Source organism: Manihot esculenta, chromosome 16, assembly GCF_001659605.2.
Source record: "Manihot esculenta cultivar AM560-2 chromosome 16, M.esculenta_v8, whole genome shotgun sequence".
Lineage (NCBI taxonomy): Eukaryota > Viridiplantae > Streptophyta > Magnoliopsida > Malpighiales > Euphorbiaceae > Manihot > Manihot esculenta.
This window is the reverse complement of record NC_035176.2, coordinates 4,814,407-4,828,002: the sequence shown is the minus strand read 5'-3', so window position 1 is coordinate 4,828,002 and position 13,596 is coordinate 4,814,407. Positions and strand designations below refer to the sequence as shown.

The following is a 13,596-nucleotide window of genomic DNA, read 5'->3' as shown; positions in this document are numbered from 1 at the left end:
CAGACCAGGTCATGAGGCTGGTTCTGGCAGACCATCCGGACATTAGTTCCACTAATCCAAAGTGATTATAAGGGGCCACAGGGCGAGTCCCGCTCGGTGTTAATCCCCCATAAGAAATCATAAGGCATACCCCAGGGCCATAGGGTAGGTATAGGCCAGACCAAAAAAGTCGGCAAGGGCCCCACTAATCAAGGGATTTATGCTAGGCCACTAGGCAGGTTTTGCCAAATTTAATTACCAGGAGATAGCTCCATGTGAGACTGTTGAGACATTCGAGGCCTAAGCTACAGAACGGGTGCTTATGGCCTCAATATCATGGAAAATCTCGTAGAATATTTCAGACCTAAGGCAAATATATGCTAAGCTATATGTCTGGGTATTATCCCCATTGTTCAAGGATTTTCAAGCTATTTATTACTACTATGATGGGCAAGTGTTAACTCTTGGCAATTCTTTAAAAAGAAGAAATTGTTTAAGTCTTAAAAGAATTATGCAAATGAGCACAAGGTATACAAACACTCGGTAAAAATAATGACAAGATATTCATTAGTCACAAAAAAGTACATAGGAGGAGGGATATTTTCAAATTCCTCTACTCGAGTCTCTATTATATCACTATTTTTTACATCTATTATATTATGTGTAGAGACTCGGTCGTTGGGAGTTTTCTCAACACACCCCTCCTCCTCTTTAACGTCATCCTCCTCTTCGGAGAAGATGTCGTCTATCTAAGAGAAAACCTTAGAAGCAAATCGCTTTACTAATTCCTTCTTCACCGAATCCTGGTCTTGTATGAACATCTCTCCATCCTAAGCCACCGTCTCTTGTAACTTTGCCTCGAGCTCAGCAACCTTGATAGAAGTAGCCTAGACGCCTTTAGCTTGAGCTTGTAGCTCTTAGGACTTGGCATTGCAATAGGACCACCTGATTCCCGACAAATTTTGCCCGATTCTCAAGATCCAGCTTGGAAGTGTTAGCTTCATCCAGATCGACCCGAAACTTATCCTCCAACTCTTGGGTCTCCTTCTTAATACCTTAATTTCATTGATCTGAGCTTTCAACTTTAATATTTCTTGGCCAAAGGCCTCCTTTCTGTCTCGTTTGTATTAAACTCTCACCTTAAGACAAAAAAAGCATATTAGCTAATGAAATTCGGATGAAAGAGATTGACTCCTATCGATAAAAAAAAAAAACTCCCCTTTCATATAGAGAAAAATGAATTACTTATTATTTATTATTTAACATTCCAATCAAACAATTAAAAATAAATTATTTTTAGTAATGTTTTTATGAAATTTTTTTTACACATATATTTTTAAAATAAATGGAAATTAAAAAAAATAAAAAATTCAGTTCAGTTTCAAATAAATAGAACTAATTTTATTAAAAATATTAGTTTATAGGGTGGGGGGCAGTGGTCGTAGAAATCGCGGGAATATGGCGGACACAGTGTTGGGACCCCTGATAATCAAGGCAAATCCTCTCCTCCTCCACTCTCCCAATTTTCCCTTCTTCTTCTTCTCTTTCAATTCAAACCCCAAATCCAAATCTCTCTCAATGGCTGCTTCCCGTCAATGCCCTTGTTCCACTACCATCTCAAGTCCTATCCGCACCCAGCCTTCTCTTCTTGTCTTCTCAGGTCTGTCCTCTCTCCCCCCTTCCCCTTTCTTTTTGCTTTAGATCTTGAATATGTAGCTTAATTCCTGAAAATTTTATAATCTCGTAGTTTTCATAAAGAGAGGAAATTTATTTGGTAATTGTGTTTGTTTTTCTTTCTTCTGTGCGAATAATTTGTTAAATTAATTCACTAATTCTCCTGCATTAGTTTGATGATGCTACTGCAGGTGGTACTGCATTTAATGGCGTTGTGGAAGAGCTTAAGAAGTTAACCACTCGTGTTGCTCATGTTCTGCCTGTTTCTGACGATGGAGGCAGTACTGCTGAGATTGTTCGTGTGCTTGGTATATTTCATAAACTTAAAGCTTCTTCCTTTTTGGGTCTTGGTCAGTAATGGAAACAAATTCTGGATGTAAAACAAGGTGATGGAAGAAAATTAATCAGTTTAGTTACGTTGGGACATACTGTGCCTAGTCATAAAATGTACCTTCTGAGATCATTAACATGTTGAGTTTAATCGTGTGTTCCTGTAACTTTTTGTTCCTAGAAAAATGTTGCACTTTCCTTTTACTGTTTCTTCCCGTTTTTGAGGAACTTTCTTGTTTATGGGATGGATGTTAACTGGTTAAATGAATTTTTTAGGTGGTCCTGCTGTTGGAGACATTCGGTCAAGATGTTTAAGATTGTCTGACCAAAGTACTGCTGAGGCCCTTGCTGTCCGAAGATTGCTTGGTCATCGTTTACCTCTTGATGCACCTCAGGCCAAATCAGAATGGTAGTGTATCCAATTAAGCTGCAGGGATTAAAATTTTTTTTTCTCACTTAATTTATTTGTGATAGTATTTCCATAAATTAGTAACCTGTTTCATGCACATTTTATTTTAAATATAATACCAGGGACATTTTGATCTTTTTTCCTTAATAGCTACATTTGTCTAGATTATCAACTTCAGATGATGTTTTATTCATGGACATCACTCTGTTTCTCATTATCTTTGTCTCTTTGTTTGCTTGTGCATGCACATGGGAATGTGCAAATTTGGATTAGATCTTCCATATTTTGTATGATCTCCTTGTCATTGAATATTTTTTTGGACGTGCGCGTGTATGTTTGTTGGGGCGGGGGAGGGTTGGGGCACTGGTGGTGGTTATGCCCTGAATTTCTGTTGTGTTCCTTGCTAGGTATAACTATAGTATTGAACCATGGTTTGCTGAATCGAGAATTTGACAGGTATGATATTGTGGAAGAAGAACATGCTTTATGGACAGGTGTGTCAAGACCATACAGAGAAACAATTCGAGCTTTTCTTGTTTATTTCCAAAATGAGGTACCCTAATATGAAAACGACACCAGGTTGTCAACCTTTAGTTACTGACAATTGATTTTTTTTCTATTTATTACAAATACTTTTTGTGTGCCTTTTACCTTTGTTGTTGAAGAGCTATGGGCTCATACTTCCATATTATTCAACATAGATAATTATAAAGGAACTTTTTTTTTCCTCTTTTCTTGAATTGTTATCATAACATTGATAGATTTTTTTATTTTACTTTTTGTCCATTTTATTTCATTATGTCCTGTAATATACAAATACAATTAAGAATTTATTCTTAAAATGAGTACTAGTATTTGAAAAATTAAGTAGTTTTAGTATTCTGAATATCATTACCATGATTACTTGTGGTTCTTCAACATATTATTTAGATTCCATTGTTATGATGCATTCTACAACATTAATTTTTATGATACAGATCCTGCGTCGGCCTAATGAATCATTTTGCTTTAGTAATGGCAGGTACTATTCCCATTTTCACATATATCTTACTGGAGTTATGCCTCACCTTAGAATAATAAACTAGGCTTCTTTTCTGTTACATCATATGATTATGTTTACATACTTGGAATTTCAATGATCAAGATCTTGAAACTTAATGTTGGAGTAGGCTTCCTATTCGGACTATGATTGATTAGGTTGATGACTCTATACTTTTTGTGTTCTGAAAATGGTGCTTTATTGATGGAATCTCTCTCTCTCTCTCTCTCTCCCACAAACACACAAACACAAACACGCACATGTATGCATGCATGCACTGACATACATAGCAAATTGGCCTTTCTTTCTGGTCCTTTCCGAACATCTCATTGGGGAGTTCTAGGTTGAAGCCAACCTTGGTGGCACTATCGGATGCATTTCAGATGAGTTATTAGAATCCCATGCCACTTCGTAGGCAGCTTAAAACCTTAGTTTCTTCCTGTAGATGTTCTGGAACTGCTCACTTTACTGGGGACACTTCAATCCTTTTGTTTGCATGCATTACAATCAATAATTTGGTTTCTTGGATGCAGTTATAAATCCTATGTATAAATCATGAAATTTCATTGTGGCCATAAGCAGTGGCAGACCTAGAGGGGCTGGGACTGTAGGGGCCTCCGCTCCCCAAACTTTTCAAAACTTAAGCTTTCACATGTATGTTTGATTATACTTAAAAAAATGTTCTATAATCTACCCCCCAAATTTCTATGTGCATTCCACCCCTGCAAATGTACATCTGCACTCGTAAAATGTTTAAAAACATTTTACCTCTATTTATGAATATATTCTAGACTAGCCCTCTAAACTTTGGAAAGTTTACAGATTTACCTTGAACTTTTTAATTTATCTTCTTTAGATATTACTCAATCCATATTTCTACACTTAAGAGTCTACACTTTATAAATTTTATTCTATATATAGTCAATATTTACCCTACTCATTTGATATTTTCTACCTTAGCCTGCAAAAGATTTTTTATTTGTTTTTTACAATTTGATGTCTGTATGTTTGGTAATTACGTATTCATTTAAAATTTTCTACCTACTTCTCATGAAAGTGAAAATAAGGAGTGGACTGGCCGAATTGATTTAGCAAACATAACAATCTAAATAAAGATTTATCTAAAAATTGAAAATATGAAATGGTAAATTGCTAAAAATTATTTGAGCTTTGAAGTGAATTGATGCATTTTACTTTTTGTAACTTAGTAAATGCTCAACGAATACAACATAAAGATGAAAATTTTAACGAAATTTAGTCACATATTTCTTTTGTACACTTGCCTCCTCCTCCCCCCTCCCCCACCCCATCTAAATAATTGGTCTCTCACTGATCATGAATCATTAGGATGCCTTGGGCATTGTTGTGGTACATGTAAGTGAGAACTGATCAATTGAATGTCCACTTTCTTCTTTTCTCACTTTTTTTTTGGCGGTTTCTCTGTTTGTCTTTACAGCTACATACAAGAAGTGAATTAGAAAGGGCATATATTGTGATAAAAAGACTCCAATGCCAGATTGAATTCCTGTTTCCTCTTCAATATGCAATCAAAATTTTGAACTCACCATCACTTAACTGATGTCCAATATTTTTGCAGCATTGGGAATTTTTTCTTTGCGGGAGCACGCATATTTTTTCAGTCTTTAGATGCTGCGATATTTTTGTTTTCACGTGTTTCAGAGATTCCACCTGAAAGTTTGGTCCTCCCTGTGATCTCAACAAATGACAGGCTTACATTAGGATGCGAATTATGGGTACTGTGATTTTACATTTCAAATTTTCAACAAATATTGTGCTTGACTTGTTCAGCAAATATTGTGTCTACTTGAACCTTTGTTTTCCTCAATTTATCCTTGTGCATACTGCATAAACCTCTTTTGGTAAATTGTAGTTCATTTATATTTGCAACTTGTTGAAGATGTTTTATGCAACTCTATGTATAGTTCTATGGTTGTAATATTGTTCTTCTGGTTCACCATTAACTCTTATAGTTATGCTATCAAGTTTTGCAAGAATAAATGCCAGAAATCCATTTTCTGACCTTTTCTTTTTAATTGCTTGTGCAATTTACATAAAGGATGGGACTGTTATACGGGGTCAGAATGAAATATCTCATCCAGCCAGTGGTACTATGCTACCTGTTAATAAGGTATGCTACCCACTGTTACTGTAATTACTGTAAGCCTCTATCATAAGCTTCCTTTTAGCATTTTCTGTATCTTGTTAATATTTAAATGAAGATAATTCAAACTGTGACTGCTAATTAGTAATGATGATGGGGGTGGCGTATTGAGGTGATAATGATGACAATTGTTTTATGTGGTGGCATCAACTGTGTGGTAGTCATAAAATGTTGATGTGGTGCAGTTGCAATATTTGATACCTAAATCTTGAGACCATTTTCTGAAACATTCATAATGTCAATTGAGTTGGTGGATTGAAGAAAATCTGGCAGATGAGATATTGATTTGAGTTTTTGCTCTTTACTCTTTACTGAGAAATTTTCACTATGAAAATGTACTGAATTGAAAATTTACTACCATATTTATAGTAGATTATGTTTTTAACACTCTAGCACATCACAGTCCTTAATCTTATGGGAGAAAGTTTTATGGGTAGGGATGTGCTTCAGTTCCAGCACTTTCTTCAAGAATAAAGAGGGTGTTCTACATGTCAAGTGAGGGTGGAAATTCTCTACATGAGGTAAATATTATATATTTTGGTTCCTCCTCTATAGCAGATAATTTTGTCATTTGCTTATTGTTCTTTCTCATGTCCTTTTGTGATGCTATGTTATGCAAGTGGCTCAGTATCTCTCATTTATCTTATATTGCTAGATCCTGAAGTATTGATACTTTATCCTGACATTTTCACTTCAGTAAGATTATAATTGGTAATTATGTTTTGGGTCATTTGGAATGTGTATTCTTTTGTAGTCATTACTTCTTTGACATGTCAAATGGAATACCAATGTTTCTTCCTCCAATATGTGGCCTCTCTATTATATTTTCACTTCATTAAATATTTTGGCATGCGAAACGGGAACACTGATATATTCCTCATATATATGGAATATTTTGTTATACATCGAGTTTGTTAAGTCTTCTTTCACATTATATGTGAGGTTTGGATCTACTCTCTTTAAGTCAAATGGTTTTGCAAGTTGTCTTTAACTACTGACATACAATTTTGCATTGGATTATGCACACATTTACTTTTTCCTTCTTATAAGGCCTTTCATGGTCATAACTCAACTTATCCCAAAAATTAATCCTTGCTTGGAATTGGCAAGACACCAGTATTATTATTGTTATCAATTTTTTTTTTGGGGTGGGGGAGAGAGGGGGAGCAGAACTTTTGGCTTATCTTCTTACATTTGGATGCAATGATGCAGTGGAAAATATTTTCATTTGTTAATGTAAGTGTTTGTCTATTCAAAACTCGTGATAATTTCATTTTTGTGATTATTTAGGTCTTTCCCACAGTTAACTCATCTGTGCTGGACCAATTGAGTAATGTGGATTGCATTGTTTATGCTATGGGGTCCCTCTTTACTTCCATTTGTCCATCACTGGTAATGTTCTTAATCGTTCGTGAATATGATAGTACATCATTGTTTATGCTGTACCAATTCAATTCTTTCTCAGTATGTCTTGTCCTAGCAACTAACTGGTTCTTTTAATCTGAGAAATAAATGTAACAGGCATCAGACGGTTGGAGTTAGTTTTTTGTTCTCCTTTTATTATTATTATTTTTCAAAAATCTTCCTACTGTTGTCAGTAAAATGTTGTCGATAACAAATGGGAGATTTTGCATACAAATAGTGTTATTAACTATGACTTCTATTTAGGTATTGCGTGGCATTGGGGAAATTATCTCTTCAAGGAGCTGCCCCAAGGTACCATCAAGTTTTTTTGGTGTATTGTAATTGATGCAAAGGGATAGTTGATTGCTATTTATTTGCATGGAATGTAACAGAATTTTCCAGATGGACCATGAAATACTGTCTATTTAAATTTAATGTTTAGCATGTGTATATATTAGGTACTTTTGCTGAATGGTACACATGATCGAGAGACGAGTGGCTTCTCTGCTTCTTGCTTTGTAACTGCAATTACAGATGCTCTAAGTAGAAAATATGGAGATACTCATAATTGTCTAGAAAACTCTGTAAGTGGCTTGATAGAGTTACAATTTAAGATACCTCATACTCAATGGTGTTATGGAATTGTTGTGATAATATGCTACTCTGATAAATACAATTTTTTGGAGGATAATGGATCTTACAAATTTATGATTTGTTCTGTAGTAACACATGGCATTTATAATTTTGATTGCTAATCACTGGAGAAGTCGCAATCTTTTCTGTGATTCACAACTATAGGCCTATACCCATATTTTGGAAATAGTCTGTTATAACGTCTATTTTTAATTATATATTTCTACCATTGTCAGCACACTCAAATACATTTGATTACATATAAATTAAAGCATAAATAGAGAACTAAACGCACATTCTAGTAAATATGGTGCCCTAGTATCAACAGATTTATGTTACCTGCTGGCATATCCTTCTATGTGGCCATATAGAAAACTAATTTCACTTGATTAAGTGGATTTAGGTCTTGGCCAGCACCCAAGAACAGGGTATATTTAGGTATTTCATGAGTGGATCATTATTGCAGATTGAGAAAAAATTTTCAAAGCAAAATATTAGTGAACATGTGATTTGAAGAAATAGAAGTATGCATGAAAATAGATAGTCTCATTTTATTTTTGTTAAATGATATTCACTTATGAGTAAGTTTCTTAGTAAATTATGTGCTGAAAATTATGGATTCAACCACGATATAAGCGGAACAAACAATTCAAATAGAGACACAGATTTTTATGTGGTTCAGTTATGCACCTACTTCCACAGAAACACCTTCTTTCATTAACTATGAGAAAATGGGCCAAAGGCTAGAACTTGAAGTTCTAATTGAATTAAGTGAACCTTTATATAGTTAGGTTCAAAGGGTCTCAAAATACAATTGAATTGCTTCCCCATGAGTAAAGAGTAGCCCTAATCAGGATGCTTATCCTATTTAGGAAGAAATAGTTCACTGGGAAAACTGGCTATCAATGTCAACAAGGCTGTGTGGTTTTACATGCCAGATCATGTAACCTACTGCACGATAACTCTTTGTATATATGGACGCCAATACGGCCATAGGTTTTCACATGCTTAGGTCATGTGTGATATTCTGGATCCAAAGCCTCCTTACACAGAGGGCTGTGATTCTTCCTTGCTTCACAGGGCCAGGTGGTGTGATAAACTGCCTCCACTTGCTTTGATGCGTTCATCCTGTTGTCCTGTACAGCAGGGACATTGTCTTTGCGCCTCCATTTGCATTTTTGATGAAAACTAATAATAATCATTCACTATACTCCACTCCACACAAACATCCCCCTTTTATCAGGGCCTTTAGCTGTATAACGGATCTCCAAATATGAGCCACTTTAAGCTAATAACAAGCATTATCTATTAGATTTTTTACTAGATCCAAATGTTTGCATGTTCATTTTCTTCAGTTACCTTTTTTTCTTTGCTTTACGTAGAAACTCGTTCTTTTCAAGTTTTTTAATTTATTCTCTTGACGAACGTGTTGATACTTAACATGTGTAAACATCTTTCATAACAAAAACGAAATGATATGGAAGGAAGCATGTTATTTAACGCAGTTGATGTTTCTGTGCAGCCAAATCAGTATATCAATACACTTTTAGTGCCCAAAGAGGGTGAAATTCCAATAGATATTCCGTGCTTGACTTCCCAAGGAATCTTTGATGTGGTATGTTTGCCTATCACCGTTACTTTTAATTGTACTTGTTGAATCCCACATCGGTTGTGGAAAGGGGTAATGTACCCCTTATATGGGCCATAGGCAATCCTCCTCCTTGAGCTAGCTTTTGGGGTGAGTTAGACCTGACCCAAATTTAACATGGTATCAGAGCCTCTCCATCCGATGTTGGGCGCCCTATGAATATGTCACGCATCAGTAAAAATTCTGGGCGTGAGGAGGTGTGTTGAATCCCACATCGGTTGTGGAAAGGGGTAATGTGCTCCTTATATGGGTCATAGGCAATCCTCCTCCTTGAGCTAGCTTTTGGGGTGAGTTAGGCCTGGCCCAAATTTAACAGTACTAAACAAATTACTTACAAGTTGCTAAAACTAACATATTTATGTTTATCTTTGAAGTATATGAATTTTTGTTGACATGACTTTCATCCATTTGAATAATAACTGACTGGTGTACTTATATGCTTATTTCTTGTGTAAAATGCTATTATCCAGGATACTGTTTTACTGTGATCAAAACAAATTCTAAGAATAGAAAATTTTTCCTCAGAACTCCCTCTGGATATGCTCAGGGAAACACTTCCATCAACTTTACTTTTTCTAGGGTTGTTTCCATTCCATGCAAAGTGCCTTTTAATCATTTTCTTCTTATTTTTTTTGGCCTTTATAATATCTTTATGAGTCTGTAGATGGAACAGTCAGAATTTAGAGGCGATAGGCTGTCATTTGCATGGCTATAATTGAGTGCTCTGATTTAGGATTTTGATTTACCCTTGATTGTTGCCTGTTACAGGAAAAACTAAGCAGAGTGCTTGCTTTAAGTTCATCTACCTTTATGTTGAGTTCCTTTATTTATCATGGGGTTATCCTTTTCTATTTCTTTTCTTTTCTGCAGATCTTTGTTGACTCTTTTCGTGATCCGAAAGTGGGTATAATCTTTAATCCAGAGTCATTAATAAATGCACTCGCCAATGTGGTGGGCAGACATATGAGCGCAAATGTCATGTAGAGTTGACTAAAATTTGACAGCAGAAACGGAATCCAGGAAGCATAACCTTTCGCATGGCTAGGAATTCACTTTGAGTGAGATTTTTCTATTGAGGTACAAGTTCAACCACATCAGATATGAGAGCTCAGCAGCAATCATGAAGTTCGTGTGCTAGTTTGTTGTCCTAATTGAATGTGCAATTTCTTGGTAAACAATATTAATGTCTGAAAGTCTTGTGTGATTCACAGGTAGATTTTTTGCACTTGTGATTTCAATTCATCTGGTCTTTGATTCAAGGATATAAGAGGGATGTTCTGTAACATCAGTGCCAGCTTTATTTCAAATACATCACAGCACATCAGTTCTTATTGAAGGATGTTTGGGAATCCGATGATATGTCTCACGGGCTGTAGTCAAATGCTGTACAAATGACAGACTTGCTTTGATTCTAGAATCAGACATGAAACATGTCAAATATGATTGCATATCTGAGATATTTAAAGAACGCCTTTTTTTTTCCCACCTAGAATAGAAGGATGATATTTATAATCTTGTATGCCATCTTTTACAGTATGGTTGCTTGCATAGATTTTATTTTTTATCTATTATTGAGTCATCAGGCAGGGGGTAATGAAGATATGGAGCTTCACGAATTTCAGCTGCTCTTCTCAGAGGAGATGCAGTCAGCAGGGCCAAATGAAAGTTAGTTCAACAATCATCCCGTAATTAACTGTTGCGAGGCCATCATTAAACTATAACTTGATTAAATTCAAATTGAGTTTAGATTATCGATTTTAACTTTTTTTTTTTCAAAACTCAATGACGAAAGCTTCTACACAATTGGAAAACAAGGTTCTAGTCACAGAATACAAAGACAATTTATCAGTCTTGAGCAAAGCCTAACAGACCAATAAAAGGCAGCTTAATAATTAGACAAATCAACTCCCAAGAAACAGGAATTACAGCTTCTCATTACACTACAAACTCTAGATACCGTGGAAAGTTGGAAGCTTATAGAAGCAACGTCAAGAAACTGAAGTTCAGTTGTCAATATCATTTGCAACTTGCCGGATTCACCAAGTAATATGGGAATATGGGAACCCAACTTTGGAGGAATCCTATAGAGGGACTAATTCAAAACTATAAATAAATTTAGTCCTGTGCCAGATACACACATCTACAAACTCTTTCACCTGTGGTTACCAGCTTAAGCAGCATTATATTCACTTGGAAAATCAATGGCTGTAATTCTTGAAAACAAACTAATTTTTATGGCGGTTTTGGTATTGGGTCTCTGGGCATCTCAAGCCTGGTCACGCTCGCTGAAAGATGTAAGCATGGCTGAGAGGCATGAAATATGGATGGCTAAATATGGACGTGTTTATAAAGATAAAGCAGAGAAGGAAAGACGCTTTACTATATTCAAGCAGAATGTGGATTTCATTGAATCCTTCAACAATGTTGGGAATAGGCCTTACAAGCTAGGTGTCAATGCATTTGCAGACCTAACCAATGAAGAGTTTAGAGACTCTAGAAGTGGATACAGAAGGTCTTCCATTTTTAAGACATCTGAAACATCATTGTTTAGGTATGAAAATATCACTGCAGTGCCAACTTCCATTGATTGGACAAAGAAAGGAGCTGTCACACCCATCAAGGACCAAGGCCAATGTGGTAAGGCATAATAGCCTATTCTATTTACTTGTCTTTACATGGTACTATAATTTTTCTTTTACCAATTGAATCACATTATACATGAAAAAAATTGTAGGATGTTGCTGGGCATTTTCTGCTGTGGCAGCCATGGAAGGCATTACAAAGCTCTCAACAGGCAAGTTGATCTCGCTTTCAGAGCAAGAATTGGTTGATTGCGATACAAGTGGTGAAGATCAAGGTTGTGAAGGTGGCCTTATGGATGATGCATTTAAATTCATCATAAAGAATGGTGGCCTAGCAACCGAAGCAAATTACCCTTACCAAGGAGTGGATGGCACTTGCAATAATGGGAAGGCATCTAACCATGCAGCCAAGATTACAGGTTATGAAGATGTTCCTGCCAACAGCGAGGAGTCACTACAAAAGGCAGTAGCCAACCAGCCAGTTTCTGTAGCAATTGATGCCAGTGGATCTGCCTTTCAGTTTTACTCAAGTGGGGTGTTTACAGGAGATTGTGGAACTGAGCTAGATCATGGAGTTACTGCAGTGGGGTACGGGACAAGTGATGATGGTACAAAGTATTGGTTAGTGAAGAACTCATGGGGAACTTCATGGGGTGAGGATGGATACATAAGAATGGAAAGAGACATTGATGCTAAGGAAGGCCTTTGTGGAATAGCCATGGAGCCTTCCTATCCAACTGCATAAATTGCAGAAAAGTAAAGATGTGTGGACCTTAAAATTTTACTGTTGCCCCCTATTGTGTATATGTATCTAAAGTTTTACTTTGATAATGAAATGGGTGATGATTCCTCTTTCAATCTTCTACTTGCACCCCAAGTCCAAGCACCAAAGTTGCATGAAAATCGTAAAATTTAAACTACAAGTTGCTGCTAGGTTTTAGTAGATGAAGTTTCTCATTTTTAAGAACTTAAAAGTATAAATATAAAATATATTTCAAGCCTTCAATGTCAACAACCAAATTCAATTTAAAAATTAAACTCCACAAAAGCTGGTGGCTATGTAAGAAATCCTAGGAATTATGATTGATGATTATTTATTGAATAGTTACTTTATTATTTATTGTTAAGACCTTAACTAGCTTACATCCACTCTCTCAAAGTTCCCTTTTGAGTTTTCATTTTTAGTATTGATTATTTTTCAGTTGGCAAGAGACAAGTCTTTACAATCTCCACAAGTTTTTTAATATTCTTACAACCTTCTACAAAAATATAACTCATTTTTCAATAAAACATAAACTAATCGAAGCATACAAACCTTAAATAGATTCAAACATATGAACGAAATAAACTATCACATTCTTAAATAATTTTAAAATATATAATTAAAAGAGAGAGATGAATTAGTTATAAATGCTCAATAATACTTTTGAATGAAAGTAATACTTTCTTAACTAATCTCAAATAATAGTAGGCTTCATTAAGTGCAAAATGTTGTGAAATAGTGTATATATAGATTGGAGATGAAAGACAACCTAGAATCTGGCTGCTAAAAGTAGAAATTATAATTTTGAGACTTTAAATTCTAATTTTGTAATAGTACTTTAATTATATAAATCACTTTTATCATTTCCAATCATATAAAAATAACTTTAACTATCAATATTAGTCTATCAGTTATCGGTTGCAATCAATAGTTAAACTAAACGAGCTCTTTCT

At 35.3% G+C, this 13,596-nt stretch overlaps 2 protein-coding genes across 3 annotated transcripts; both read left to right on the top strand.

The window, feature by feature from the left end:
- The first annotated feature begins 1,413 nt into the window (after positions 1 to 1,413).
- On the top strand, positions 1,414 to 10,783 carry LOC110604110 (uncharacterized protein YNL011C). 2 transcript variants are annotated; one of them, XM_021742210.2, is made up of 14 exons: positions 1,414 to 1,639; positions 1,845 to 1,961; positions 2,260 to 2,392; positions 2,849 to 2,945; positions 3,370 to 3,413; positions 5,029 to 5,185; positions 5,509 to 5,580; positions 6,051 to 6,134; positions 6,904 to 7,005; positions 7,282 to 7,329; positions 7,476 to 7,601; positions 9,173 to 9,265; positions 10,169 to 10,375; positions 10,510 to 10,783. In XM_021742210.2, exons 1-13 carry the CDS (start codon positions 1,438 to 1,440, stop codon positions 10,280 to 10,282), a joined length of 1,389 nt encoding a protein of 462 aa, XP_021597902.1. In that variant the 5' UTR covers positions 1,414 to 1,437; the 3' UTR covers positions 10,283 to 10,375; positions 10,510 to 10,783. The 2 variants fall into 2 exon arrangements, with proteins under 2 accessions (XP_021597902.1, XP_021597903.1); XM_021742211.2 differs by having other exon boundaries at positions 10,169 to 10,423.
- Positions 10,784 to 10,933: 150 nt separating this feature from the next.
- LOC110604111 (senescence-specific cysteine protease SAG39) lies at positions 10,934 to 12,738 on the top strand. Its single transcript, XM_021742212.2, has 2 exons — positions 10,934 to 11,935; positions 12,033 to 12,738. Exons 1-2 carry the CDS (start codon positions 11,500 to 11,502, stop codon positions 12,623 to 12,625), a joined length of 1,029 nt encoding a protein of 342 aa, XP_021597904.1. The 5' UTR covers positions 10,934 to 11,499; the 3' UTR covers positions 12,626 to 12,738.
- Positions 12,739 to 13,596: the final 858 nt, after the last annotated feature.